The sequence below is a fragment of the Periplaneta americana genome, chromosome 2 (genome assembly GCF_040183065.1).
Source record: "Periplaneta americana isolate PAMFEO1 chromosome 2, P.americana_PAMFEO1_priV1, whole genome shotgun sequence".
Classification (NCBI taxonomy): Eukaryota; Metazoa; Arthropoda; class Insecta; order Blattodea; family Blattidae; genus Periplaneta; species Periplaneta americana.
Window position 1 is genome coordinate 88,505,093 of NC_091118.1, and position 27,386 is coordinate 88,532,478.

At 35.4% G+C, this 27,386-nt stretch overlaps 1 protein-coding gene across 1 annotated transcript in view; it reads left to right on the plus strand.

Annotated features, from left to right (window-relative positions):
- Positions 1–1,918: 1,918 nt before the first annotated feature.
- The window catches only part of Mtpalpha (monolysocardiolipin acyltransferase Mtpalpha), an 82,462-nt gene continuing 56,994 nt past the window's right edge, over positions 1,919–27,386 (plus strand). Inside the window, exons 1-3 of the mRNA XM_069818089.1 lie at positions 1,919–2,290; positions 8,415–8,578; positions 13,504–13,776. Of these exons, the coding sequence (XP_069674190.1) occupies positions 2,218–2,290; positions 8,415–8,578; positions 13,504–13,776 (510 nt within the window). The 5' untranslated portion in view covers positions 1,919–2,217. The remainder of the gene's footprint in view (positions 2,291–8,414; positions 8,579–13,503; positions 13,777–27,386) is intronic.

A 27,386-nucleotide genomic window follows, 5' to 3' on the forward strand; every position in this document is an offset into this window, starting at 1 on the left:
CCAGCAACAATATACATTGCAGTTGAGTACAGCTTGTTTCGCGAGTACCTCCACACCGGCCGCCTAGATAGCAGCACGAGCGTCGTTCGCGCGCAAAACTGCTAGCTGTCCGGTATTATTATAGTAAGGTATATTTGTATACATATTGAATAAATAAAATATTCTTAATCTGTATAATCATTGTCCAAACTTTGTGCCACCTATTGAGAACTAGCGGAATTCTTTCAAAGTTTGTCAATTTTTCATATTTTTGGTTATTCCGGGTTTGGAAAATTCGCTTACACGATCATAAAATCGTAGATCGGTTACCTTTGAACGTCAGTGTACAGTCACAGTTTAGTATATACAGTTGCGAAGCTTGGGATGATTTTTTTGCATTTCTCGCGATAGTTGCTAGCCGCTTGGAGCGCTGTGAGTACTAGGAACACTAGACTGTGCCACTGCCATCGTGATCTAATACAGGCCGTAAGGCAGACCATGTAACTCGCTTAATCTGATCACGAAGGGCGGCGTTTCAACCATATAAATTAGTCGGAATGCATAAAGAGTAACATATATTTTTCTAAAATGTAGTGTAATTGCATTAATAAAATTTAAAACAATGATTAGGAGACACTTCAGACATAAATCACTTGCGAGTTAAGCTGAAATATTATTTTTGGTGTTGGTATGTGTAATACCTGCCTTTATTTCGATTAGATCTTGCGAAATTCTTGTACATTCATTTATGCACGATTAAATCATTTTCATTTGCACCACACGGATATTTAAATATGTTGAAATTATGTTATGTTTACTGTCCCAGTTGCCCCTTTCTGTCTAATTTTAGTGGTCTCCAATGCCCTGCCATTCATATGGAAATATTATAGGTTATGTTTACTATATCTTATATTCCTAAATTCGCAATTATACATTATAATTAAGCATAATGTCATGTATGATACTCCGCACATTCAATTTGTCTGTATTTTAATACTACAATTGAGTATTGAATTATTGTATTTATCTACTACCTAAGAGACGAAGTAACAATCGTACGTACACTAATTTCATAGGAGTGGTATGATAAATTTTCTGTCTTTATTAAGGAAGGTAGATGTGCTATATTAAATCACAATATAAATTCTTTTTGATGAAACCTCAAAATATCTTCCATTCTAAACTTGAAATGTTGACGCGAACAGATTATGTTAACATGTAAAATTCTCTTCACATTAAAATAACACAGTTTTGTAATTATTTCAGCAACATAGGCTATTATGTAACAAGAAGTAAAGGGAACTTATGGACACATTACACTAAATAAAACTTAGCTATGATACGCAATAAAGTTATAATATAATAATTCACTGAGCTCCATATACTGAAATAGAAAACCCGAACATATATTATTGACTGTGCCGTGTTTCGCATTGTTGTGAAAATTTTTGTAAACTGTGAAATGTTCGTTATCGGTTGTAATAACTATAATTGGCTAAAATACAATAATTTGAATAATAATATGGGACAAGGAGACGTTTGTAGCACTATAAATTCTAAGAAAAAGAGGTCAGAGTTATCCTTCTTCCGAAAGATCCAGGAAGGTGAGTGTATAAAAATAATATATACTTTATGAAAATAATATATAAAGCTTATATATTTCGTATTTCAATAGTGGAAGGAAGGTGTTAATTTTTCAAAAGAACTCGATATCAAAAGTACAATACATTTTATCGTCTGTTAGGGAAAGAGTCTGTGATGAGGCGATAGTAGCGATCCTGGTGGCTAGCGACTATCTATAGATGCATATTTCAACTGTCTATGTTTGCATATTTAGTAAGTATTGAGCTTCGCAACTGTATATACTAAACTGTGGTACAGTACCAAATCTTTACAATTGCATCAAAAGTGGCAACACTGTTATACAGGAGTGGGAAACACTGCCTAGTAGATCATTTTTAAGTTATATTTTTATGATGGTGTCAAAAAAAATAATAATGTGATAACTTTAAATTTCTGTTAAAAAGAAACTACTCGTTGACAACGTTGTGAATTTGCATAACAAAGAGAACAAACGTGTTTTCAGTTTATGTTTAAATATTTTAATTATTCTTGCTCGGACCGAATTCCATATTTCAGACATTAGACTTTGACATCTTTCCAGTTCCGCCCCGTCCCATTGGTCTTGTACACGGATCACACACAACTTCTGTTGCACGCACAGTGAATTTATAGAATATGGCGACGTATCGGTGTCTGGGAGCTCTGAGGTTAATTTCGAAACTAAACATAAATATGTTACGATATAGAGGTAAGTGACAATTTAAAATTCTCATCATCTTTCAGTGGAATATATTAATTCAATTTTGACTTTACGATTACATTTCACTGAATTACGAAATTGCCAACTCATACTTCAAATTAACTAATTCAGATTGATGCATATTTTAGTGTTTGTATTTAGGAGTGTTGATAGATAAATTGAAGTGTGTTTTTCTTAGACATTTGTATTTCAACGTAGATACAAGTTTATGTGAACCTTACTTTGTTTAATTGTAAATCATTGTGGCATCGTTAAAGTAAAATAGAGACCCCGTGTTGTGATTGAAATTAGTAAAAGTGGGAAAAGTTATTTAGGATAAACTCCAGAATATGGATTGCACCCTTTCCCTCTTACTTCAAAATTCCAACCTCGTGCACACAAAATAAATTATTGGCACTGAAAAGTGCCTTTTCGTAAACTCAGCAAGAGTCTATTTGTTTAAGTTTCAGCAGATTAACTTAAACTTACTCTGACCATCAAAGCATTGTCGCTTATCGTGGACTAAACATGTGACCATAACCTAACAGTAGGTGGTACCGGTAGCCTATTATTACATTAAAGATTCAAAGAATCTACTTTTATGTTATCTTTTCAATGTTGGCGTTCGCAAAATAGGGACAAGGAAATACATTCCCAGTCTACTTCCACTTCCCGTCAGTAAAAGGCCTATTGGAGAAGTCTGAAAGACTGGTACAGGTAAGCTCTTGACGATGTGTCGAATGCGCATACTATAGGAGTGGACAACGGGAACCGGCCTCTACACTGTTCTTTCAGATTATAGGGACCTATTTTCCATCTCTTCATATAAGTCTACTAGGAGTTGGGTATTCTGCACGACGTTGTGGGCACATGCGCCGATAACTAAGTAATAGGAGACTTACAGAAAGGTTAGAATGGGGATAGTTGAGTGACAGGATGTCTAGGACTGTGACAAGATTAGATTGACTTAGATTAGGGTATAGCTAAGTGATAGGAGACGAGATTAGAGTGGGTTAGATGAGGGAGTAGAGGTGAGAACAAAGTGACACTATAGGCCATTTTTTCCTCTTTGTCGACCTATTCTAATAAGTAAAACAAAAATATCTTTGTAGGTTGCTGGGTACTCTATAAAACCTCATTTTTTAATCGTCAGGCTACTACAAAAATCATGCTCTTATACAGTTTTTTTTTTTCTAGAACGCCATGTTCCCGTCTCCTACAAAATCTCCTAATATGTCATAGAAATACACCTCTTCCCTCCCCTCCTATTCCCAATTTTGAAAACGTTCACTTACTGGTACCACTGCAGAAACTACAATTCATATTTCGCCTGCAATATCCCACCTCTTGATACCCTTTTCGATTTCCCTGCATGAGTTTTATTACCAGTCCGTAATTCTTTATCTTTTGGTAAATCTTCGAAATAGCGTTACTAAAGGAAGGTGGATAGCAAGACACCCACCAAAGACACTATGGGATGGCATGGGAAAGAGGAATTTTGGTGGGATAGTGACAGTTTTAGAAAATTTTGAGTATATGCAATACATATCAAAAGCTTGAACTAACCAAACTGAATCGATCTTACGAAAACTCACCTTTTATAAGTGTTAAATAATGCACGAAAATGAGATGTAGCCTATGCCCTGTCCCTCTCTGCTGCATACCTCTTTTTTATTTTCTCCACATTAGGCCCGTCATTTCTCCGGACGCACCACAGCTTAGGGTTATTGTGTCATTATGTCAATTTAATAGCGATTCATCAGCCCTGTTTCCTTAATTAAGGTGTAAGTCCAGATATTAGAACTTGGTTCAAAATCTTTTGGTTCTAGAGATTCTTTCCCAAAGATAAAGTATCTTATGCGAGCCAGTGCGTCGCAGATGCAAATGATGTGCTGGGCTGTTTGTCTCCTTCCTGCAGAATCTATAGTCTATGTTGCCTTGAAGCATACCCATTATATCAAAATGCTTTTTCACCGGAGCATGACCCTTGAGAAAAGCTGTAGGCTAATTGCTCTCAGCTGAAATGTATTATATTGAAGTCATATTTCAGCTCTTTTGTTGCATGGTCTAATAATAAATTGTTTCCCATGATTGATACCTGGTGTCTTGATCGAATTTTTGTAGTGTTGAGTCTTGGACCACTTTTTAATTGCTTCTCTGGTGGAGTATCTAGGTCCTACCCCTTCCACCTCAATGGAGCGATCCCACCTACCAGCACCTTTCTGCTGGCCACCACTTTCATAGCAACTTCTCACACTTATTCGGTGCAAAAGTGGTATTGGCACTCAAAATTTATTGTATTTTCATTGAAATTTACACAGATACTAAGTGATACAGAAGCAGCATATTACAACTCGGCAACAACATTGGAGAGGATTTCATTCTACAAAGATATGTAAATTTTTTCAGCTGAAATTAGGCCTATTACAGTTAAATGTGCTTTGAAGGCTTTAGATCAATGGCGATATACAATAAGCTTTCTGAAGAGGACATTGCAGGTGTTTGGTGGTGAGCCACCAATACTGTTATGTTGTGCTTGGAAGACAAGGGGAGCTAAATTAAGCCCTCGCTGTGATCTGATTAAATATATCCCCTCCTCTTCCCTGATAAATCACAATGACACACACCAACAAAACAAGCCCACTAGAAAGACTTTACTTCAGCTTATACCAGTTCGGATTGCTATTCGTAACCATTTCTCACACATTCATTAGTCACACAAGTCAATCCAGCAATATTTGATAGATCAGTATTGTCTGGAGGAAGTGCAAAAATTACAATTCCTGAGGAAATACCAAAATATATTACTTACTGATAAAATGAAGAGGCCTACAAGATTTTGTAGTCTCTTGATCACCTCAGCTAGATATCTTAGCAGAAAAGAGTGATTCTGCCATCTACATTTCAAGGTAGTTCACAAAACATACAGCAGCTTACCATGGCGCTATATCTATTGTTCGAAAGCATGACAAACCTGATATTTTCTTAACTCTCACCTATAATTCGTAGTGACCTGAAATAGCTACTGCATTACTCCCACATGAAAAACCCACTGATCGTCCTGACATTGTTACTTGTGTTTTCGCATTGAAACTCAAGAACTGAAGATGGATGGGTTCAAGGAAAAGTATTTGGCATTAAATAAACATTTAGAGGGAGTATGTTTCACTATTATGGAAGCAAATAACTTTCAAATTGTCTGGTATTCTTCATTGAAAATAAATCTGAAAAATTTTTATTTGAACTTCTTATGCACTTAGTTTGCAGCTTTTGCTGCACAAGCTTGTTTGTGTGTTTAGTTACCTCAGCTTTATTACTACTGTACTATTTTGTAGAGCAATATATACATGATAGACCACTGATAGTGAAATGGCTTATCACAGGTGCCAACGTGATTTTTATGTACAAGAGGAGATAAATTGGCAAGACTCTTTTGCCAGTTTACTCTACATGATCCAAAAAATCATGAAGTTATTGGCTTCAGTTGAAATAAATTACTATTGTGTATTTTGTTGATGTCAAATAAAGGGACTTTAATTTTTTTACTAAAATCATATTTGATGTAATGTATATCATTTTCCGATAAATTGACTTTTAGACTTAGATATAAAAAATTGTCCAATAGTTAAGGCAAAATCAATGTGCGCGGACAGACTAGTTTGTGCCCAAAACCACTTTTTTTCGGTATCAGAGATGTATGTTGAAAATGTTTACTGCCTTAAATATCTCTACTTAAATCGATTTTTTGCAGCATCAGAATACCTTTTCTTTGTGCTCCATATAGGCTCTTATGAAAAATTAAATGAAGGTTCTTGAAACCAGTCCTTGAAGTCTGTTATCAACACAACATTTTGTCCTGATTCTGTGTTAGTAGTGTTTCTCTAATGAGAAGTAAAGGTGAAAGGATCTTTAGACTCTTAAAAATGAATGTGAATGTTAAAAATTACCATGAATTATAGTTACATTTCAATACGTCATATTCACAGCACTTTTTTTTCAGCTGAACTAAAGAGAGAATGTAGTGGAAAGCAGAGTTCTGTGTATGTTCATTGTGCGTCCAAGTGACATCATTATTGTACAGAATAGCCCAATCATGTCAGACATAAAATACAATATTTAGAAATGTATGTCACTTTAAACATGTTTTTCGGTCACAAAGATGTACAGTCTATGCTGCTAAGTTTATTTAATGCCAGTGTCAGTCAGTTTAATTTGTCCATTGCATAGTATGATAAACTCAACAACTGCAAGCCAGAGCAAGCAGACATAAAGCAGTTAGCTCTGAATAGTAGTAATCAACATAGAGAGAGTATGGAAGTAATATGGGGAGTCTGGTCTGTAGTGAGCAGCAATATATGAAAGGAAACATGGGTGTGGATTTAAAGGTATATAGGGCAAGAATTGGAGAGTTCAACATGAGAATTAAAGAAGAGAGAAAACAGGAGTGTGGTGAGAAATAAAAATAAAAATGGATGATAGAAGAAGTTATAGTGGTGCTATTAATAATTGGAGGAATTGAAATGAATCCAGGGCCAAAGAGAGAGACTAGTGAAAAGATGAGGAAGTGAATAGAGAAGAAATGCAGTTAGGTTTCACAAAAATCAACCAGGAAATAAAACAGCAGTTAGAAGAATTCAGTGAGACCATATCAAATTTGAAAGCAAACATAGAAGACAACAACAAAAGAATCGAGGAGCTGTAGTAAATAAATAACGAGTTGGAAAAGAAAATAGTATATTTGAGAGATAGACAGAAGAAAAATCTGATAATTTTCGGACTAAATTAAGATAGAAGAGAGTATAAAGAAAGTGTGCTGGGAAATATTCGAAATAGATGTTGAAGGCCACATATAAGAAACATAACTAAGCAAGGGAAACATACATCCAATATTAGTGAAGTTTCAAAATTTAAAAACAAAAGAAGTAATTATGAGTAAGTTGAAAAATATGAATATTAAAGGATCAAAATGGCATTTTGAAAATGATGTCAGTTACGAAATAATAAGAAGAAAACCATTGTTGCCATTTCTAAAAACAGCGAGAAGTGAAAGGGCATCTTGCAATCATGAATAAAGACAAATTAAAAGTTAACGAAAGAGTTTACAATCTAGAATACTGTGAAAATAATTGTGACAGACAAGCCTGAGTTTTGGCCTGAAATTTGGCAATTGAAGATAAAGAGTGAAGTAATGCAGTGAATGGGTAATGAACGTGAAAATATGCAAGTGACAGCAGAAATGATACAACACACAAGGACAAGGGGAATACAAGAATGGCAAAGATGCCTGGGGACGAGAAATGAAACGAAGCAGAGATTGGAATCAGAACCTTGGAGATGTCAAAGCGAAAATGATGTGTTCGAAAGTCTAGAAAGCAAGCCAAGGCTGCAGAAAGAAAACATTGAATCGAAAGAAGTAACAAGAAAGCAGGAAGTAGGAAATGTTAGTAGCTATGCTAGAAATGTGACAAGTGCAACATACAGGAAGAAGAATACTACAAAGGTGAAGGTCATAGTGACACAGGAACAAGAAAGTATTTAAATAAAAGTGATAGAGAAAATGTAAGAAATAAAAGAGAGGGGTAAAAGTGATAGAATGTAAGAAGTAAAAAGGAGGGGTCAATAGGTGAGAGAATAGGACAAGATGTAGTGAATAAATTTGATTTAATTACAGAGAAGATTAATGAGTTTGAGAACAGATTATTAAGTGTGGTCTGAGGCTCCATATGTTGCGACCTTACAGACTCACTGCACTAAGTTATCTGTGTGTACCACCACATTGTTTTCTGAAAGCAGGTATGTTGATAGATGTAGTACATGATAAGGGTGTAGTAGAGTAACATTTAAAATAATAGTTTCTAGCTTGCATATATTTGCATTCTGATCTGGGGTTCGCTTGGGCGTAGGTTCGATTCACTTTAGAGTTGATTACTTAGTACAGTTTTTTCCGAGGTTTTCCCCAAGTATAAGGTGAATGTCAGATTATCATGTAGCAAGTCTTTGGCCTCATTTTGCCACATACCATCTAGTTATCATCAATTCCATTAGTGTTAAATAAACTAATAATTGATACATCTTTAAATCAACTTAAAAAAACTTAGTTATGTTGCATGTTCACTAAGAATTGTGCTTGCAGCTCTTCAGATTCCAAGACTATATGGAACAGCAGCAGCAACTGCAACAAAGCCTGCTCAGCCATCTCCAGCTGCCTCTCCTGCTGCAAGTAGCCATGCACAACATATAACATGTAGAGTGAGAGACAGAGTATGTGTTATGGTGGTTGATACACCTGGATCGAAGGTAAGACTCCATACAGATCGTAGTTTAAGAATTTATTCCTGCTCACTATGAGTACCGTAGAGTCAGCAGGATAGAATGTTCTGCATGATACAGGCGTGATTACATATTGCCTGTACTTGATCATTTTCATTCTTATTCTGAGCTCTATAACATAGAGTGAATTTGAAGTTCATAGCTGGAGTTCTTCAACATGGAACTAAATAGATAGGCTACATGGTGAAACTTCCGTAATTTGTGTTTGGCATATTGGTCGGCCTAAATCGAAACTAGTGTTTACTTGCATATGAAATTTACACAAAATAAATTTTATACACCCATTTTTATGTGCACAGATTCAGTTTTCTGTTAAAACATAAGTTTTTGTAAACTAACATGTGTGTATTACAAAAGATAGCTGATTATATGACACTATGTAACTATTGAAACCAAGCCTACTAGACGGATTACTGAGTTAAGTGGCAAAATATCAATTGTAGAGTCTTTGGAGGTACACTTAGCAGCAAAAAGAATGGGCCGACGCTTGGTCGACAGAAATGCTAAGTTCTATTGCGCGGTTCACTCGTGTAAACGTAACCCACTGCAAGGCATTGCTGTGGTGTCTCTTCATTGAAAGTCGTCTGTCTATAATGTAGTAAACCTTACGAGCAGTGTGTGGCCCAGTGGTAAGTAGTCTGACATCCGTACCAGAGGTTGTGAGTTTGCCTCCCGGTACGGTAAAATTATTATTTTTTTTATTTTAACTTTTACTTAATTTATTAGTTTAAATGTGAAATGGCATTTAACAAACTTTGTTATGCGTGCCTTGTAAAAATATTATTGCCCATCACCTGTGTGCTATTAATAGGTGAGACCTGGCCTGTATAAACAAAAATACTTGTTTCACATCCTAAAAAACTGGACACATATCAAACACAAATAAATAATTAAATTAACAAAAACAAACAATTTTGTAATATATTAACAAAACAAGGCCTGTGGTGGGGACTAGTATCTCGTCCACAAACCACCTGCGTCGACAACTGCCCTCATTCTGTGCGGCATGGAGTCCACAAGATTATGGAACAGGTCTAAATTCTTGGCCATCTCCTCCCACGCATCTAGAATTCTGTCCCACAATTTCTCAGGTGTCCGAATGGGTGGTTGTTCTGCCCAATTAGAGCGTAGGATCCTTTTGACTGGAGCCCACAAATTTTGAATCGGATTCATATCTGGTGAATTTGGAGGCCAGTCGACTGGGTCGACATCATGCCTCCTTGTAAACCATCTTTGAATCCGGTTGGCGGTGTGTATCGGATGATTATCCTGCTGGAAGAAAAGTGTTTTCGGGCAGAAGGGATCATTACATTTGCCAAAATGTGTTCGTAGACTTCTGCCGTAAACCAACCGTAGATGCGTTCCAGAAGTCCTGCCCCATCATATGACATCAACCCCCAACACGCGACCCTCACGCAACCAGACTTGTTAATAATTCGTCTCACGAAGCGTTCATCGTATCGGTGGCCATTCATACAATAAACTAGGGCAGTACTATTGTTGCTATTGGAGACAATTACCTCATCGGAGAAAATTACATTTCTCCAATCGAAGTCCTGTTTCTCCAATCGAAGTCCTGTTTCTCCAATCGAAGTCCTGTTTCTCCAATCGAAGTCCTGTCGGAGAGTAGCATACGCAGAATAACCTATGCGTACCAGGGCAGTGAGTTATTGTTTCTGTGCCATCTTCAAGCGTAATGACGAGACAGAACGTTGTATTAACAGATAGCAGTATTGCTTGAAAGAGAGAGGGAGGTTTATTATTTATTAGAGTTTGGGCATATTCTAAGAGATATCGCCACATAATTATAGCTTTGCGAGACACATATGATGGCAAATTTGTAATTAAAAAAAAGAAGATTGGGGGAGATTCGAACCTTGAGCTACTACTACCAACTTGTTCAGTAGACCAATGCCATAATGACTTTCGCTACTGTGACTGTTAATATTGGTTCGGCATAATACGTGGTTTTCCTGTTCATATTTGCTCCGGTTGATTTTTTGTTTATCAATTTTATTATTATTTCACTCTTCAAGGGCCCTGATGTATCTAGATTCAACCTGCCATTCGATTTTATTACATATTTTAGACTCTTAAACAAAATACAGCAAATTTAAATGGATTAATTATGTGTTACCTGGTGAACTATGGGTTTGACGAGACGAGCATGCGCAATGTTATATCTCTGGAACTTAGAAATTGTCGGCCGGCCCATTCTTTTTGCTGCTAAGTGTAAGTGTTCATGAGCATAGAACACGTTTCTCATCAGAAATTTCCACAGTAGAGTTTCTTTGCACAAATTGCATGTGCAAACCAGTTTGTGCAACTTTCGTGTTCATGTAAATAGTACATAACACTACATGGGTCATCACATTGTGCATATCAGTTTGTGTAAATTTCGTGTTCATGCAAACAGTACCAGCAAAAGTAATGGCCTGACTCTTGGAGGTTGTGTCTTAGTGTAATTCACATGATTATTTTCGTTGTCTGTATTTTGGACCCAGACTTTGGTGAGGAGATTGACATGTGCAGTTGAGGCTTTCTGTCTTGTCTCAGTAGCTCAGATGGCTGGGACATCTGTGTGTCATGCAGAATAGAGCAGGTTAAAGCTCTATGCCCGCAAGTTTTTTTTTTTTCTTTCCTGAATAATGTTAAATGGAGTTTTACAGAGATCTGGGACCAATGTTTAAGTTTAACAAAAATTGGAATAATTACTACCCAACTATGATGAGAAATTATCAGGCTTGACCTGTATTCCAAGGTAGTTGGTGTCTAAATAATTTGCTCCTCTTTTTCAATTCTGCCTATACATTTTTGATGACATTCAAATCTGGCTAATCACTGTTCGAAAATATCCAGGAAAGTTAAAGTTAAATACAGGCATCAACTGATTAGCAGTGTTGAAAGGGTCTTCTAAATGTGCCGTGTGTGGTCTTCTCTCCCTGAAGAAACTCACGATCACCCAGAAGTAGGGCATTATCCGACCTCCCCATCATTTCGAAAATAGCGAGCCCACCTTTTTGCTGTGATAAGGGTTACCCCGAGCCTTTGGTCTGCCTCAGAAGCTGAAAAGCCATTTTCAATCAGAGCTATGAGTTGTAGACATACATCCCTACGATTAGCTATTTGAAAAGACTTACCACTGTGGTCTACTTAATGGCTGCTAACAGGAAAGAAGTCATGTTTAATATGATTTCATAGTGATTTTCTCAACTGACTATTACGTGTATACATAAAAGGATATAACAGGACGATCTATATGCACGACCAGTACAAAGCTCATCATATTGATTCGAAATGAATATCAAATTAACGTCTACTTCCATAGTGTAAAGAGCCCTGAGAGTATAACAACCTCAAGTATCATTCAAATAGCTCAATGGCAGCATGCTTGGTCACATACTCCAAAGTTTTGAGTTTGAAATCTGACAAGGAAGGAAATTTTTTACATTTTATTCAGGTTTCATTTCACCTGCCATCATTCTATTTTACTGCATCTTTATTTATAGCAAATCTATTTTCCTCGCATTTTTTTCGAAATGGGTTACGACAACACTCGAAATAGAACGAATTTCAATAACTGTGTTTGTGGTATGTCTGTGCTGTAGGCCTCTGACCATATGTCTTCTATCTGGAACTTAGAATATTCAAGTGGGCCATTATTTTTTTCTGGTACTGTACAGCTGTCAAAAGAAAAAGTGACCGCTCTCTATCTCTTGAACTTGTAAGTTTTCACAATTTTTTGTTTCAATTCTACTACTTAGAGTTGTGATTAATTTAAAAATGGTCACTCTTTACTTTCTCATTATACGAAGTGTAAAGAGAAAATATTGTACTGTTGAGATTTCCACTGAAGTACAAGTTTTCAGCATTGCTGTTGTCAAAAAAAAAAAAATTGTTTTAAACATGGTATCTGTATACACTGATTTTTTCTATATAATTAGCAGATTTTATTCATATTCAGCATCTGAAAGTAAATTAATCCGGAAATTACACATATGAAATATTGTAATTTTTAATAAATAATTAATGCATCTTTATTTGAAATCAATCATTAACACATTGTTGATCCACTCCAGAATAAATTTTACGAATTTCTTGGTGATTTTTTGTGGTATGTGACAATATGACATATGGAATGTTATAGTTCATATGAAATGACATGACTTTTTAAGAGAAATTATTTACTGTATACGAAATTATTTCTGCTTTTCATTACGATTTTAGTCATAGTTTTTACAACCTGTCTAACTACATGACTTTGCAAATAATAACTTATATTCCTCTTTTAAAAGTCAGTGGTGATAAATTGTAAATCTCCTTTGTTGTGCTTACATGAAGAGTGTTACAAAAGATCTACCTGAATGGTAGGCAGTGTTATTTGCATAATATACTTAAATCGTGCAATTTATAAATTAAGTCAAATATAACATTAATAAAGATTTTATTATAGAGTGCCTTTCATGTGGAATCCAGATAACGAAAGTCTTCTTTTGATGAATAGTAAATGTTTTCCGTAATGTGTGTCCTTTAAACTACAGTCCAAAAAAATGAACTGGACAGTAATATCATTAACACTGTGATGAAGGAAATGCGTGAAATGTGTAATGAGAAAGTATGCATTATCTTCTTGACACTCATTTTTTGCCTTTTGCTATTCTCATTTCTCAACTGATACACCTTATAATGGTCTCGACTCTGAAAAGTCTTCGAAATTGAAAATATTTAGTTAAAGAAATGTGCTTTACACTTATTGAATGAAAACATTACAAATGTAAAATTTTCAAAGAAATATTTAGTAAGCATGTTGCAGACATTTTAAAAATCTAAGTCTTTTAGATTAAAGACAATTCTGGATAAATTAACTTGTGTTGTCTTTGGTTTTGCAACAGGTGAACACACTAGGGCCAGAAGTTATGGGTGAAATAGAACAGCTGCTGAAGAAGATAGAATCTGACTCCAGTATTGATGCTGGTGTCGTGATCTCAGGAAAGCCAGGCTGTTTCATTGCTGGTGCTGATATTGGGATGTTGGAATCTTTAAAGACAGTTGAAGAAGTTTCAGATGTGTCTCGCAAAGGACAGAATATTTTGGGAGCAATTGAGAAGAGCAAGAAACCTGTTGTGGCAGCTATAATGGGCTCATGTTTAGGAGGTGGACTAGAGGTAATAAATCATTTTTATTGGTGTATAAATGAAGCCAGTTTTGTGGAGGGTACCTAATATTAATTGTTTCTAAAGACAATTGTTTCATTATTTCAGTCTTTACTTCTGATTTCAGTTTTTCTTCTGTTAAATTTAGATTATACTCTATATTTAATAGAATTAAAGGGTTTAGTTTAATTTGTAAGTTTTCTTTTAAATTCGGGATATTGATTTTCTATTTTAATTCTTGTACCATGGATATGAAACTTTTTTGAGTTTTTAATCTACAGAGAGGACTGTATGAATGCCAATTATTTCCTGGTAATCTGATAAGTTTTTCATATTGAATCAGTGCTTTTTCTTCTATTGTCATTTTGATGCTGTTAATATTAGTGAGGAATCTCATAGAATCTATTGGAGTTGTTTTGTTTCCACCAGTAATGAGCCTGAGAGTTTGGTTTTGAACATGTTCTATTTCGTCTATGAAAGGTGAAGTAATTAAAATTTCTCTGCAGTATGTCAGCACTGGCTGTATAAACATTTTGTATGTAGTGTTCAAAGTATTTCTAAAGCATCCCCATTTCTTTCCTGCTAGTCTTTTTTAGAAGGGAGAATCTTTTACGAGCTTTTTCAGAAATGTATTTCAAATGGTTGCTCCATGTTAACTTACTATCGAAAATAACTCCAAGATATTTGGATTCATGAGTCCTAGGAAGGTGTTGGCCATTGTATTGGATATTGAATTTTCTTTCTTTTTTACCAAGTGAAAATATTTGGTAGTTACTTTTGCTTAAATTGAGTGTCATCAAATTTGATGTATTCCATTCATGTAGTTGATTTAGAGCTTTAAGAGCAGAATTTTGAATTTTGTCTCTATGTCTGTAAGATCCGGAAGTCCACAAAACTATATCATCTGCAAATAATGCTTTTTCATGTTTGATTCCTCTAATAGTCATTTATATAAATATTGAATAAAGTTGTGCTGAGGACAGCATCCTGAGGTAGACCTCGATATGTTTGTCTGTAACTAGAAAGTGAGTTATTGAATTTAGTGGCAATGAATCTTTGACTAAGGAATTCTGATATCCATCTGAACATATTGCTGCAGATATCTAATTTCTGGAGTTTTAGTAATAATTTATTTCTCCAAACTGAGTCATATGCTAACTGAAAGTCAATAAATATTGCCAAGGTATCTTCTTTTTGTTAAAACTGTTTTTTATTTCTTGGCCGAGGTGTGTGACTTGTTCATTAGTAGAGTGTAGTTGTCTTGATGATAAAAGATTTTGGGATTCTAAATACCAAGTTAATCTGTTGGAGATCATTGACTCCATAGTTTTTGATATCATGCTTAATAGTGCTATTGGTTGATAACTATTAACATCATGAGCAGGTTTCCCTTTTTTGTGAATTGGTACATTGATTGCGTTTTTCCAAGCTGCAGGAATTGAGCTGTTCCATGATAAATTGAAAATGGATAAAAGTACAGACTTGGCTTTTTCCCCCAGATGTTTAAAAAATTCGGAATGAATGTTGTCGGGGCCAGGAGATTTCTTGGTTTTTAAATTTTGTATAGCTATAGTTAATTCTTTATAAGTAAAATTTTGATGAAATATTTTAGGTTTTGTGATATTACTAGTAATATTGTTTTTATTATTTTTATGTAATTCTCTTTTGATAAATTTGTCAGTTTTTTTGATATTGGGATGTAATCTGTGAGAGTTTGAGTAGTGTTTATTAAATGCTTTAGCTTTATCTCTACATGTGTTAGCGTTTTGTTATTATGAATAATAGGTTGGCTAGTATTTTCCTGTGTATTGGATATATTCTTCAGAAATTTATATGTTTTAGCGCTATTGGTTCTGTAATTAATATTTTAAATAAATTTATTAAAACTGTTCTTTTTTGCTGTTCAATCCAAAATGTATTAGCAATCTTAAAAATATTGATCGTGAAAAAAATGTTGTACAATACACGTTTGTGAAGTGTATTACAAAATCTCGAAAATTAAAAAACTCGCTCTGCTCGTTTTTCAAACTTTTCCTCGATTTTGTAGAAAGCACTTCCTAACCTGTATTGTAATGTACTATTTATTACCGGTACTGTAAAGGAATTTACGAAAGTTGACCCAGGCTTAGGAAGTAGAGTAGAAGTAATTTCGTATTTAAAGTAAAACAAAAGTCTTTTAAAGGCTTCCTCCAGATACAGTAAAGTAAGATCTTCCCAACTTTGCTTGTCTACCAGTGTCGTATTCTTTTTCTGAGATTGAACACCCAGTGGCATTCAACTTCAAGCATAATTAGACTATATTCTTTGTGGTTTATTGCATTACTAGCCATACCTGTGCGCTTCGCTACACTTGTTAGAAATAAATATTGACTTAAATCTAAATACAGTTTTGTAATTACTTAGTGAATAATAGCTTTTTGTATGTTGTAAGTTGTTTAATCCTGAATCATTTTGAAAGTTGTATTTAAAACTAAGAATTTAACTGTTATCATGTAATACTTTCTGGAGTTGTTCATTCAATTCTACTTTTAAGATTGATATTATGTTAGACCTAATAAATAATTGGTCAGCATCTGAAATGAAATATACTTGTAAGAACTGAAGGCTCTTACTCTCAGCTGGAAGAAATTTCCAATTAGCCTGAATGATAAGCATATGCTTGAACTTTAAATGATGGCGTAGAATTTACTTTATATATTTCTTTTGCATCAAATGATGCCACTTGGAATAAGGTGTTGTACTTTTTTTATATTATTTAAAAAGTGTGTTGATAATGAATGTACTATGATAAGTAAGGTTTTAATTTGTTCTGGGGGCTCTTGAATCTCAGGAGGAACAACTTTTACAGCAGCACAAATAATCCGTTTTGCTCATTACCCCAGTTTTTTTAATTGCATTTATTGCATAGTTTATTAATTTTATCATTTTAACACAATTCATATGAGCATAGTTAATATTTGGATTGTAAAATTATAGAATGCTAAGCTAACATACTATTACTGCATACTGAATCACTGTCGTTGTTTGTTAATGCTCTGAGATCAGAATGAATGTGGTACATACAGTAAATAATATTATTTTAAGATACACAAGAAACGAATATGGACAAATTATGAGCACAGAATACTATTTCGTGACACTTCGTAAAATAACTCAGCTCCAGCGAGCTCAACGATAAAGTACTAATTTTTATTCCATAGGCCTCTGTGCTATATTTTTGGTCCTGGGAAAATACTCATCTTTACGACAAAACTCTTAAAAATACTGTTATGTCCTGTGGACAAAAAAAACTGAAGTGTATAAAATTAAGTATTTTATGTGGACCAAAAAAGTTTAAATTATCAAGTAATATATTGCGACAGAATATCAAGTTTCCTTTGCATAAGAAACTATTTTAATCTTACCTGTCATCAGTTTATTCAGGAGTTACCGTAATATCGTGTAACTTGTGTCCATCTAGAGACCACACTTTCAAATGGTGAAATAATTATACAAATCGGTTAAGTAGTTTCTGGAATTACTTCATACAAATACAAAAACATTCTCTGTATGTTAATATTGATAAACATTTATATATTCCCATCATACAATAATTATATACATATAAAATAATGTTAAATGTGTAGCTTCCATTTGTTGTTGTGCAAGGCCCCTTATAGACGCAGTCATTTGTTTTCATTTCGTTATAGTCTATTAGTCTGAGATGACAATGATAAAACGTATTGTTATTTTAAAACTAATGTTTCTCGTTAAATATCAGTCCTATCAAAAGTTTGCATAGAATAAAACTTACTGGAAATCATTTTTAAAGAAACTTTTCTTATGTAATATTTTTCATAAAAATCAATAATAATCGAGATATTTCGATTCATTTATTTCAGGGCCCCTTATACTCCTTAAATAAAGTATTTTGAATGCCATGTAGCCTAAAATCTAAGTTAGAACAAACTTAATTTATATTCCAATTTTCATATAAAACGGTTCAGCCATTATCGTGTGGAAAGGTAACAAACATCCAGACAGACATGCAAACAAAAATTTCAAAAAAGCGATTTTTGAACTCAGGATGGTTAATTATACAATTATTGATAAGAATTATTTTTGAAAAAGCGTAAATTACCAGAAAAATTTTGGTTACAGATTTATTATTAGTATAGATTGTATGTGTGGGGCGGCCGGGTAGCTCAGTTGGTAGAGCAGCTGGCTATGGGCTGGAAGGTCCGGAGTTCGATCCCAGGTGGTGACAGGATTTTTTCATCGTTGTCAAACTTTCAGAACAGCCCCGAGGTTCACTCAGCCTTGTATAAAATTGAGTACCAGGTCTTTCCCGGGGGTAAAAGGCGGTCAGAGCATGGTACCGACCACACCACCTCATTCTAGTGCCGAAGTCATGGAAAGCATGGGGCTCTACCTCCATGCCCCCCAAATGCCTTTATGGCACGTTACGGGGATATCTTTACCTTTACCTTTTTATAGATTGTATGTGTAATAAACTGTCAAATGAGACAGGTGAGTTAGTATCATCTCAGAAATATTTTTGTAAGACAAGATAATTATTATATTTTGGTTGCAAATTTATTAGTCTATATTAATGAACAAGTATAAAAAGGTTGGCCTCTTGCCCCCGTATTGTTAAAGGGATTATAGTTTCAAGTAGACGAAAATGTTTGTTACACGTGAGTGAAATAGTCCATGCATTCCTTAAAGGAAAAGAATGGAAAGATAGCAAGATTTAGCAGTCGTGATTAGTTACTTTGAAAGAGTTTAGTCCAACATAGATATTTCATTCTTAATCTGTCTTTCGCTGTGTATCTCTTTGGCCTTTGCAGTCAGTCACATTTTAAAAGAAGATACAAAAATCTCTCGAGTGATCCTCATTGTGGTCACCCTGATTAACAGAGTTGGTATGTGCTGGCCTTCTGTGCCTGAGGTTGCGGGTTTGATCCCGGCTCAGGTCGATGGCATTTAAGTGTGCTTAAATGCGACAGGCTCATGTCACTAGATTTAGTGGCATGTAAAAGAACTCCTACGGGACAAAATTCTGGCACACCGGCGACGCTGATATAACTTCTGCAGTTGCGAGCTTTGTTAAATAAACCATTTTTTTTTTCCCTCATTATGCACTGCTAATGTATTTTAGCATTTAGGCCTATATCAGTTTTAAATACCGATTTTCGTAACTAAAGAAAAATTACCATTGGCCTATGCAAAATTAAGTATATCTTGTATATCTGTCAAGGGCAAATATTATTTGGGATTATTTGTGTCTGTTATAAATGAGATTTCAAGAAAATAAACTATATCACAACATGGGATAGAAGCTGAATTGTTATGAAATAATAAACTATATACCATATTTTCTCGCATAATTCACGCACCTGAATTTTTACCATACAATTTTTAAAATTATATCTCCGGTAGGCAGGCAAAAGGGCTTAAGTCTTTATTTTTGTGATATAAGATTTCCTTCATTAAACCTGTTTCCTAAAAGAGATCCTAAAACCAGTGATGTCAACAATAAAGAAAATCATGAAATAGCTGAAACATGTCACTTTTCGGGTTTACAACAGTTGTTTAAATCTTTGAAAATTCCTCCTGTAAATTTTGCATAGAGTGACTTAAACCCTTTTGTCTGCCCATCAGATATTTTATATCGAATATTTCAGGCATTTGTTGGTAATATTTTGTAATTTTTCCCAAGAACGTTTAATACTGAGAGAAATTTAATTTAACATTTTTTAATAGTCAATTTAGCACTGCTATGCTACACTTGAAGATACCGTAAGTTGAGATTCTTAAACCCGGTGTCCGTGCGACAGCCTCTCTTTCGATTTTTGTGCTAAGTTATGGACGATACTCTTACGAAAAAAATTCATTTTGTCGCTAATAGCATAGTCCTCAACTGCACGACACAGTACATGAGACCCTTGTAAGGAATTTTAGGGGAATTTTCTGTACCTGTGGATTATAGAAGACCATTCTTTGTTCATGTTCATTTGTAATGATAGTGCGAGAAATATCAGTAAAACTGTGTGTGTTATGATATCAGTTAAAATAGTCACGAATAAAACTAAATATTCAAATCATACAGTGAGTTTCAAATTGAAAGTCATAGAATATGCTGAAAAGCATGGCAACAGAGCAGCTGGACGTGAGTTCACAATTTCGGAATTCAGTGTGCGCTACTGGAGGATATAAAAGTATTCTCTCTCTCAAACAGCACATAATACTTCACTGTAAGTTGTCATTCCTTTCGCAAAATGAATAACATATGATAAAATCCAGTATAGGATCTCAATTTTCTCTTGTTGTTGTTTTCTAATGCCAGGTGTTTGACAGTAAAGTCATTTGACCTCTTGCACTCCAATTTTCTTCAAAGATATTATCAGCCAATGAAGCACAGATTTTGAGGTGTTCTGAATCCATTGGTTGGTTTGAGTTGCACAATGGGCAGTTAGGGGACTGATATATTCCAATTCTATGCAGGTGTTTGGCCAAACAGTCATGGCCTGTTGCCAATCTAAATGCAGCTACAGACGATTTTCGTGGTATATCGGAAATTAACTGTGGATTATGATGCAGAGAGTTCCATTTTTTTTCCCTTGTGATTGTGTTATCAAATTTTGTTTGTTGAAGTGTAAGTATGTAGATTTAATAAATCTTTTCACAGAGTAATACGTAGATTTAATAACAGGTCTGTAAAGTAGCAGTGCTGCCCTTCTTTGCTAAAGCATCTGCATTCTCGTTTCCCAGGATTCCACATTGGGATGGTATCCATTGGAATACAATTCTCTCTTGTAAAATGTATTATTCTGAAACTTTCCTCATATAAATCACACACCACCATTTTAGAACATAAAAGTATGGTAAAAAAAGTGCATTAATTACGTGAGTGAATATGGTACCGGTAATAAGATAGTGTCATATTCGTGACACTTTTCATATCAGGAAGGAAAAAAAAAATTACATGTAACCATGACTGGTCTGTCTGGATGAGTGATGATGTTCATGCTTCATTCTGTCAGACATGTCACCACTAATATATATGCACTATTGGAGTGGGGATGATATAATTTCCAATTTGCAGGGAGACTTATGACGAATATGGTCTTCCAGCAGGCATACAGTAACATCCTATGACTGTTAGACTTCTATGTTCTAGAACTTCTGAATTCACTAATGATTAAAGAATGCGATTTTCATAACCTTACTAACTGATTACACAACTGTGACTGACTTTGGTGTTAATAATGACAGTGAACTTCTCCACAGAGAACTGTTGAAATAGTCATGGCTTACTGCTAGTTAGATGGGCTTCAGACAAGTTCATCCATCCATGTGATTTGAGTACTTGGCACATCTCAGTTCGTAGTTATGTTCTGGCGTAAGTAGCTGAGGCACTGATCTTGCATAAACATGCAAAGCTCATTGATTGTATGTTCTGACATATTCTTGTGGTATTTCCCTCTGAAGTCCCTACACCTCGAGATCTTCCATAACGGAAACACCAAGTATTTTCACGCACAGCAGCAGATATTATTATAAGTAAATTCATTGTTTCTATAACAGCAATACCAGGATTATCAGACCTTCATTTCTCAAACGATTTTCATCAGTCATGAAAGAGACTGCACCATCAAATATTGTTCTGTATGGTGTGACATGTAAGATTGGGCGAACATTTTGTAAGCTTCAGTGCAGTATTTTTTCTAACTGCAAAGAAAACATTGATATAGATTGCTGCTTAGCTATATTGTTAATTTCGTGTGTAGTAAACAGCTAAGAGCCAGGATCCTTGTGGACAGTGTAATGTAAAGCACACGTGTTTTAGAGAGAAAATTCTCATGCATAATTATCAAATAGAGGCACTATTTTAGAGATACAATGACTTCTGTGATGATGCTATATTTATAATATGGGGAAAAATTACTACTATCCCTTGAACAGCATCATATATTTAGTTCTTTTGTATCTGCAAGAAAGTCATATAGGTATAAAATTTAAGTCTTTGACAGTGGTAATATTGTGATTTAGTTTTTGTGGATTTCAGTTGTGTATTGAAATTTCTCCATTCTTTCAGAACTCCTTATTTATTCCATCTGCAGGGTTATGTTATTCGTGGTCTAGAATATTCGCCTATTTTGTTTGGTCTGCTGCATCTGAATAATTTGACAAATGGATCTTTTTGATCAAGAACGACACATCTCTGAAAATAGTCAGTAAATAGTTCCAAAACATTAGATTATTTCAGTGCATGTTGAAACATTGAAGTACAGTATACTCTTGATTATCTATGCTTGAAAATAATTTATTACTCATTTAATACATTGGTCATTCAATAGTTAGTAGCAACAATGTTTGTGTGTGGCGCTATCAGTAGTAAATGATGCAAGCTGATGACAATGACATGCTCTGCTGTGTGTATTCTGTGAGTTTGAAGACAATAATCTCATTTATAAGATATTCGTAGTGAGTTTAATTTGTAAACTGTTACCTGTAGTGCTCTGAAATGTTTAGCAAATACGAACAAAGATGCTTCATTAAAATTCAGATTGCAAGAGGCAAGAATGCTCAACAATGCCATACAGCATTACTGAAAGCTTGTGGTGGAGAGACTACACGATATCATACCGTGGCTAGGTGGGCACATGCATTTCGCAGCGGGATGGAAGATGTTCATAAAAAACATGGAGCTGGCAGACTGCAATCGGAAAGTGATGATATGCATGTGAATGCTGTAAGAGCACTGCTGAAAGAACATTGTTGTTGGACTTGTATTGAACTAGCAAGGAAAGTCGAAATTGCTCCTGTTACGATCCTTCATATATTTAAGAAGACGTTAAAGATGAGGAAAATCTGTGCTGGGTTGGTTTCACACAATCTTAAAGAGGAAATATGTGGCAGAGAATGGAAACAGCGAGATTGCACTTAGAAAGTTATGAACGTGAAGACGAACGTTTCCTTCGACGTACCATAACTTTAGTTGAAACCTGGGTTTGATGCTGCCAACCAAAATTGAAGAGGTAGTCAAATGAGGGCGGCACAATGATTCCCCATGGCCAAAAAAGTATCGGCAAGAACAGGATCTATTTAAAGTCATGTTCATTGTTGCTTATGATTTGGTAGTGTCCTTGTCACTCATTCAGTTCCTGCGGGAAATCATGTGAATGGTGCATATTAGTTACTTTCTGGAACACCATTTACAATCAGCTGTGCGTCATAAACGTCCAAATCTTCTGTATTCTCATCCTGTTGTGCTACATGATGGTGCTCGCTCTCACATAGCTGCCCCCTGTGTTTAATTTACTTCGCAGATGGAACTGGGAAATTCTGGAGCATCCTCCATATTCCCCAGATATCAGCCCATGTAATTTTGACCTTTTCGCGAAAATAAAATTATCACTTAGAGGAGTACACTTTAGAACCAGACAGGCAATTATAGCAGCAGTAGAGCAGTCTGTTCGAAGATTAGCACAACAAGACTGTGAATGGCATCCATCATCTCCCTGAAGTTTGGAGGTGGGTTCTTCATGTTGGAGGAGATTATTTCTGAGCACTGCAACAATGTGACTGTTCAAAAAATGTTTTCTTTGTTGTTAATTCAAATGTTGCCACTAATTATTGAATGACTCATGTATAAAGTGACAAGAAAACATTAAAAAATTATAGTGGACTTCAAACTAAAACAGTAGGTTCTAAACAAAACTTTGCTGCTTCTAACTTAATGGTTTTGTGTTGAGGAGCTGCCAAAACAGATTTAGTTTTGTTTTCTACAAACTTAAATTGTAAGTGAATTTTAATCTTTTGTGTAAAATGATATACTGCGTGTATTACAGTAAATATGAAGTTAAATATAGATTTGAAACCATTTGTTCACCAAATAGGTCTCTATACTGCATGATACAAGGGGGATCCAGGGAATAACGACCGTTCGCGCATAACCGCCGCGCAGCTGACTCCCCTTCCTTGTTTGAAGGTCAACTGGCTTCCTTAACATGTGTTCTCATAATGTTGTGAGTACTGGTTGCAACAAGTCGCCATTGTGCATTTTGTGTTACTTCAAAATGAACGACGTGATTGATAATTCCGCCGACTGTGAGGTGAGGAGTGTGATTTGATTTTTGAATGCCCGACATTTGAAACCTGCAGAAATTTACCGGCAATTGAAAGAAGTGTATGGTGATACTGTAATGAATGAAAGAAATGTGAGAAAATGGTGCGAAATGTTCAACAATGGGCGAACAAATGTCCACGATGAAACTCGACTCGGACGCCCATCACTCATCACAGAAGACCTGAAGACTAAAGTGAATGACAGAATCTTGCAAGACAGGCGCACATCACTCGACGAATTGCATATTTGCCTTTCCTGACATTTCTCGTTCTTTGCTTGGTGAAATTGTGTCGCAACATCTTGGCTACCACAAAATCTGTGCACGATGGGTTCCACGGCAACTGAGTGACCAACACAAAACTCAGAGAATGGCCTCAGGATTGACATTCTTGATGCGATATCACACAGATGGAGACGCCTTTCTTGATCAAATTGTGACTGGTGATGAGACCTGAGTGTCTCACAACACCCCAGAGACCAAGCGCCAATCACGTCAGTGGCATCATCCCTCATCACCCAAGAAACCGAGAAAATTCAAACAGACTCTCTCAACACAAAAAGCCATGGCTACTGTCTTTTGGGATCGCAAAGGTGTTCTTTTGCCGGATTTCATGCCAAAAGGCACTATGATCAATACAAATCGTTATTGTGAGACTTTACGAAAACTACCGCCAGCCATCCAAAACAAGAGGCGAGGAATGCTTTCGAGAGGAGTTGTGCTTCTTCACGACAACGCCCACCCGCACACTGCTGCTTCAACTCGAGAATTGCTGGATCAATTCGGTTGGGAAATCTTTGATCATCCGCCCTATAGTCCAGACCTTGCTCCTAGCGATTTTCACCTTTTCAGTAAGCTGAAAGACTTTCTGGGTGGTACGCGTTTTGGAAGTGATGAGTTGAAGAAGACAATGAACACCTGCCTTAATGAACTGGCGGCAGAGGAGTATAACATGGGAATTCTAAAGCTAGTGAATGGATACGACAAATGTTTAAATGTAGGTGGTGATTATGTAGAGAAGTAAAGGAAGCTTCAGTTATGTAACAGACTTTGTTTTTTCAAATAAATATTATTTTTTTAATTATTACAACAAAACGGTCGTTATTTCCTGGATCCCCCTCGTACATACAAAATAATAAACTTTCGTATTATCCGTTTTTTCGCATTATATGGGCGCCTCTTCCTGGTTATTAGCCTGAATAATCGAGAGTATACTGTACATCTTCATGCATATGTATGCAGGGTGTCCAGAAATTAAGCATCGGTTTTGTAGAAATAGGGCGTTTAGAGGTAAGATGTGTATGGCTATGAATTTGCAGGTGGTCAATTCCACTGTGATGGGTGTTACTTTCAGAAAGAGATTCTTCGAAATTTAACTGGAATAAAATAATTAATAAAATATTTTTACTAGTTCTTTTGTACTCCAGTGAATCTCCACTTCTTGCTTGTGAGACACAACTAATTGTTTTTTTTCTAACCATTATTTGTCAGGTGATATAAGTGAAATAAACGATGTGACGGGTGTAACATGAAAAAGAGATGCATAAATTAATGATACAGTTTGATAACTCTGTAAAGTTCACAGTTTGAATTAATTGTGTTACCTATTTCCAGTGAGAGGAAAGTTCAAGGAATCAAGTGATATAATGGATGTAATTAAAATATTAAGCCTTGCACTTACAATTTAATTAATCTTATGTGATGGGTGTTCAGGGGCAGCTTTCGAAGGGGGCTGCGGAGCTGCAGCACCCCCAGACATTTGTGGCTCTTGTCTCGTTTTATATTGTGAAATACATTTATTATGCAGTCTCTATTTAGCGGCTCGAATTTTTTTAAATTTCGCTCTCATTGACATGCATGAAATCGTTAGTGAAGTCACTTCCTCCCCTGGTGCTGCCAGAGCAAAACCAGAGTCAAGGACTATAGGATGAAGCCATTTCCTCCCCTGGAGCTGCCAGTCTCGTTTCGGATGCTTTGCGCGTTAGTTTTTCCCCCTCCCACTGCTGCCCCTTGCCATGAATCCAGAGTTTCCAGGCGCTGCAAAATTTGCAGCAGTTTGTCAGTTTTATTTTTATTTTATTTTTTTTTTTCGTGATTTAAGACGGCGCTTATTCCGTCAGATCCCGGCCAACTAGCCACTCATAACGAGTGCACCTCAGCACATGTGTGGACTTCGGTCCTACGTTCATAGACATCTATGATGTAGTGCAGAGGGCGGCCACTAGAGGGAACCCAAGAGTTGGAGCTTAATCTGAGACGATTCTGTCCGACGCCGGGGTGGTATCCAGTGTGGCTTAGTGGATAAAGCATCAGCACGTAGAGCTGAAAACCCGGGTTCAAATCCCGGCACCGGAGAGAATTTTTCTCCATTCCATTACTCTTTCATCGTTAGTTTTCTTCGCCTACGGCATTCAGGTTGCCTCTCAGCTGCTGATTTCCCCATTCTGCAATTAAATATATATGGTATCCAGCTATCTCAAAACCTTAAAATAAATAATTGCATGGTTAACATGCAGCTTCGTGTATCCTAAAAATGCTGCAGCTTAATCTACATTTATTTTTAGGTTATGCTAGTGGTTAATATCTTCAGTAATTCATTCCTTGTTAAGTAAGCAAGAAATAATTTACAGAATAGAAAATTACTATGATTAACTAAAATAGAATATAAGTACATTTACCTTTGTAGCCTATAATTTTTAAGTAAATCAGAACTTTCGACCAAACATTAAACTTAATGTAAATTTGGTGGGAAATCTTTCAGACAAGTAAGCTTTTGGAGGAAACCGGTATTGATGACTGTTGATAACTTAAACTTCAGATTTACCAACATTTGAAACCTATTTAATAATATGTTGTGGGAACTACCTGCAATAAATCAAAATACAGAATTCCTGTGTTCTCTGTGCTCTAATTTTGTAACACCCGTCACATTAAAACACTTGTTATTTTTAGTTAAAAAAAAAATTTAAAACATACTGTACTTTTGGCATCATATTTTGACTTAGCTATCAAAAATTGGTGCCTTCAGGACAAAAACTAAGAGCAAGAGAGTAACTTTAAGCATATTCTGTGACGGATGTTACATAAAAACACTTATTTTTAAAATAGAAAATTTTTAAACTCACAGACATTCATAAAAGTAAATTGATACTGATTTTAAAGTCTTCTCTTTCTGTTAATAGAATTACGACAGAGAACAGCCTTGTTTATTAATTTTAAGTTACGGTTTGGCAACAAACTGCCAAAGTAAATTTGACAGATCAAAAGTACACACTAAAAATATTCACTTCGGATGTATGTAAAACAAAGATGAATTAAATAAATCGAACTTTTCTGCTAATTTCTAAAAATACGAACTTTCCTGAAGAAAATGATATAAAGAACATATACTGAACACGAAATTTAATTTTAACTTCAATGTCCAACCTATCGTGGAATTGACCAGGTACATTGTGTAACTATACTGTGTAGTTGCTGCTAGAGTCCATGCATTGGCTTTGTGACAACAGC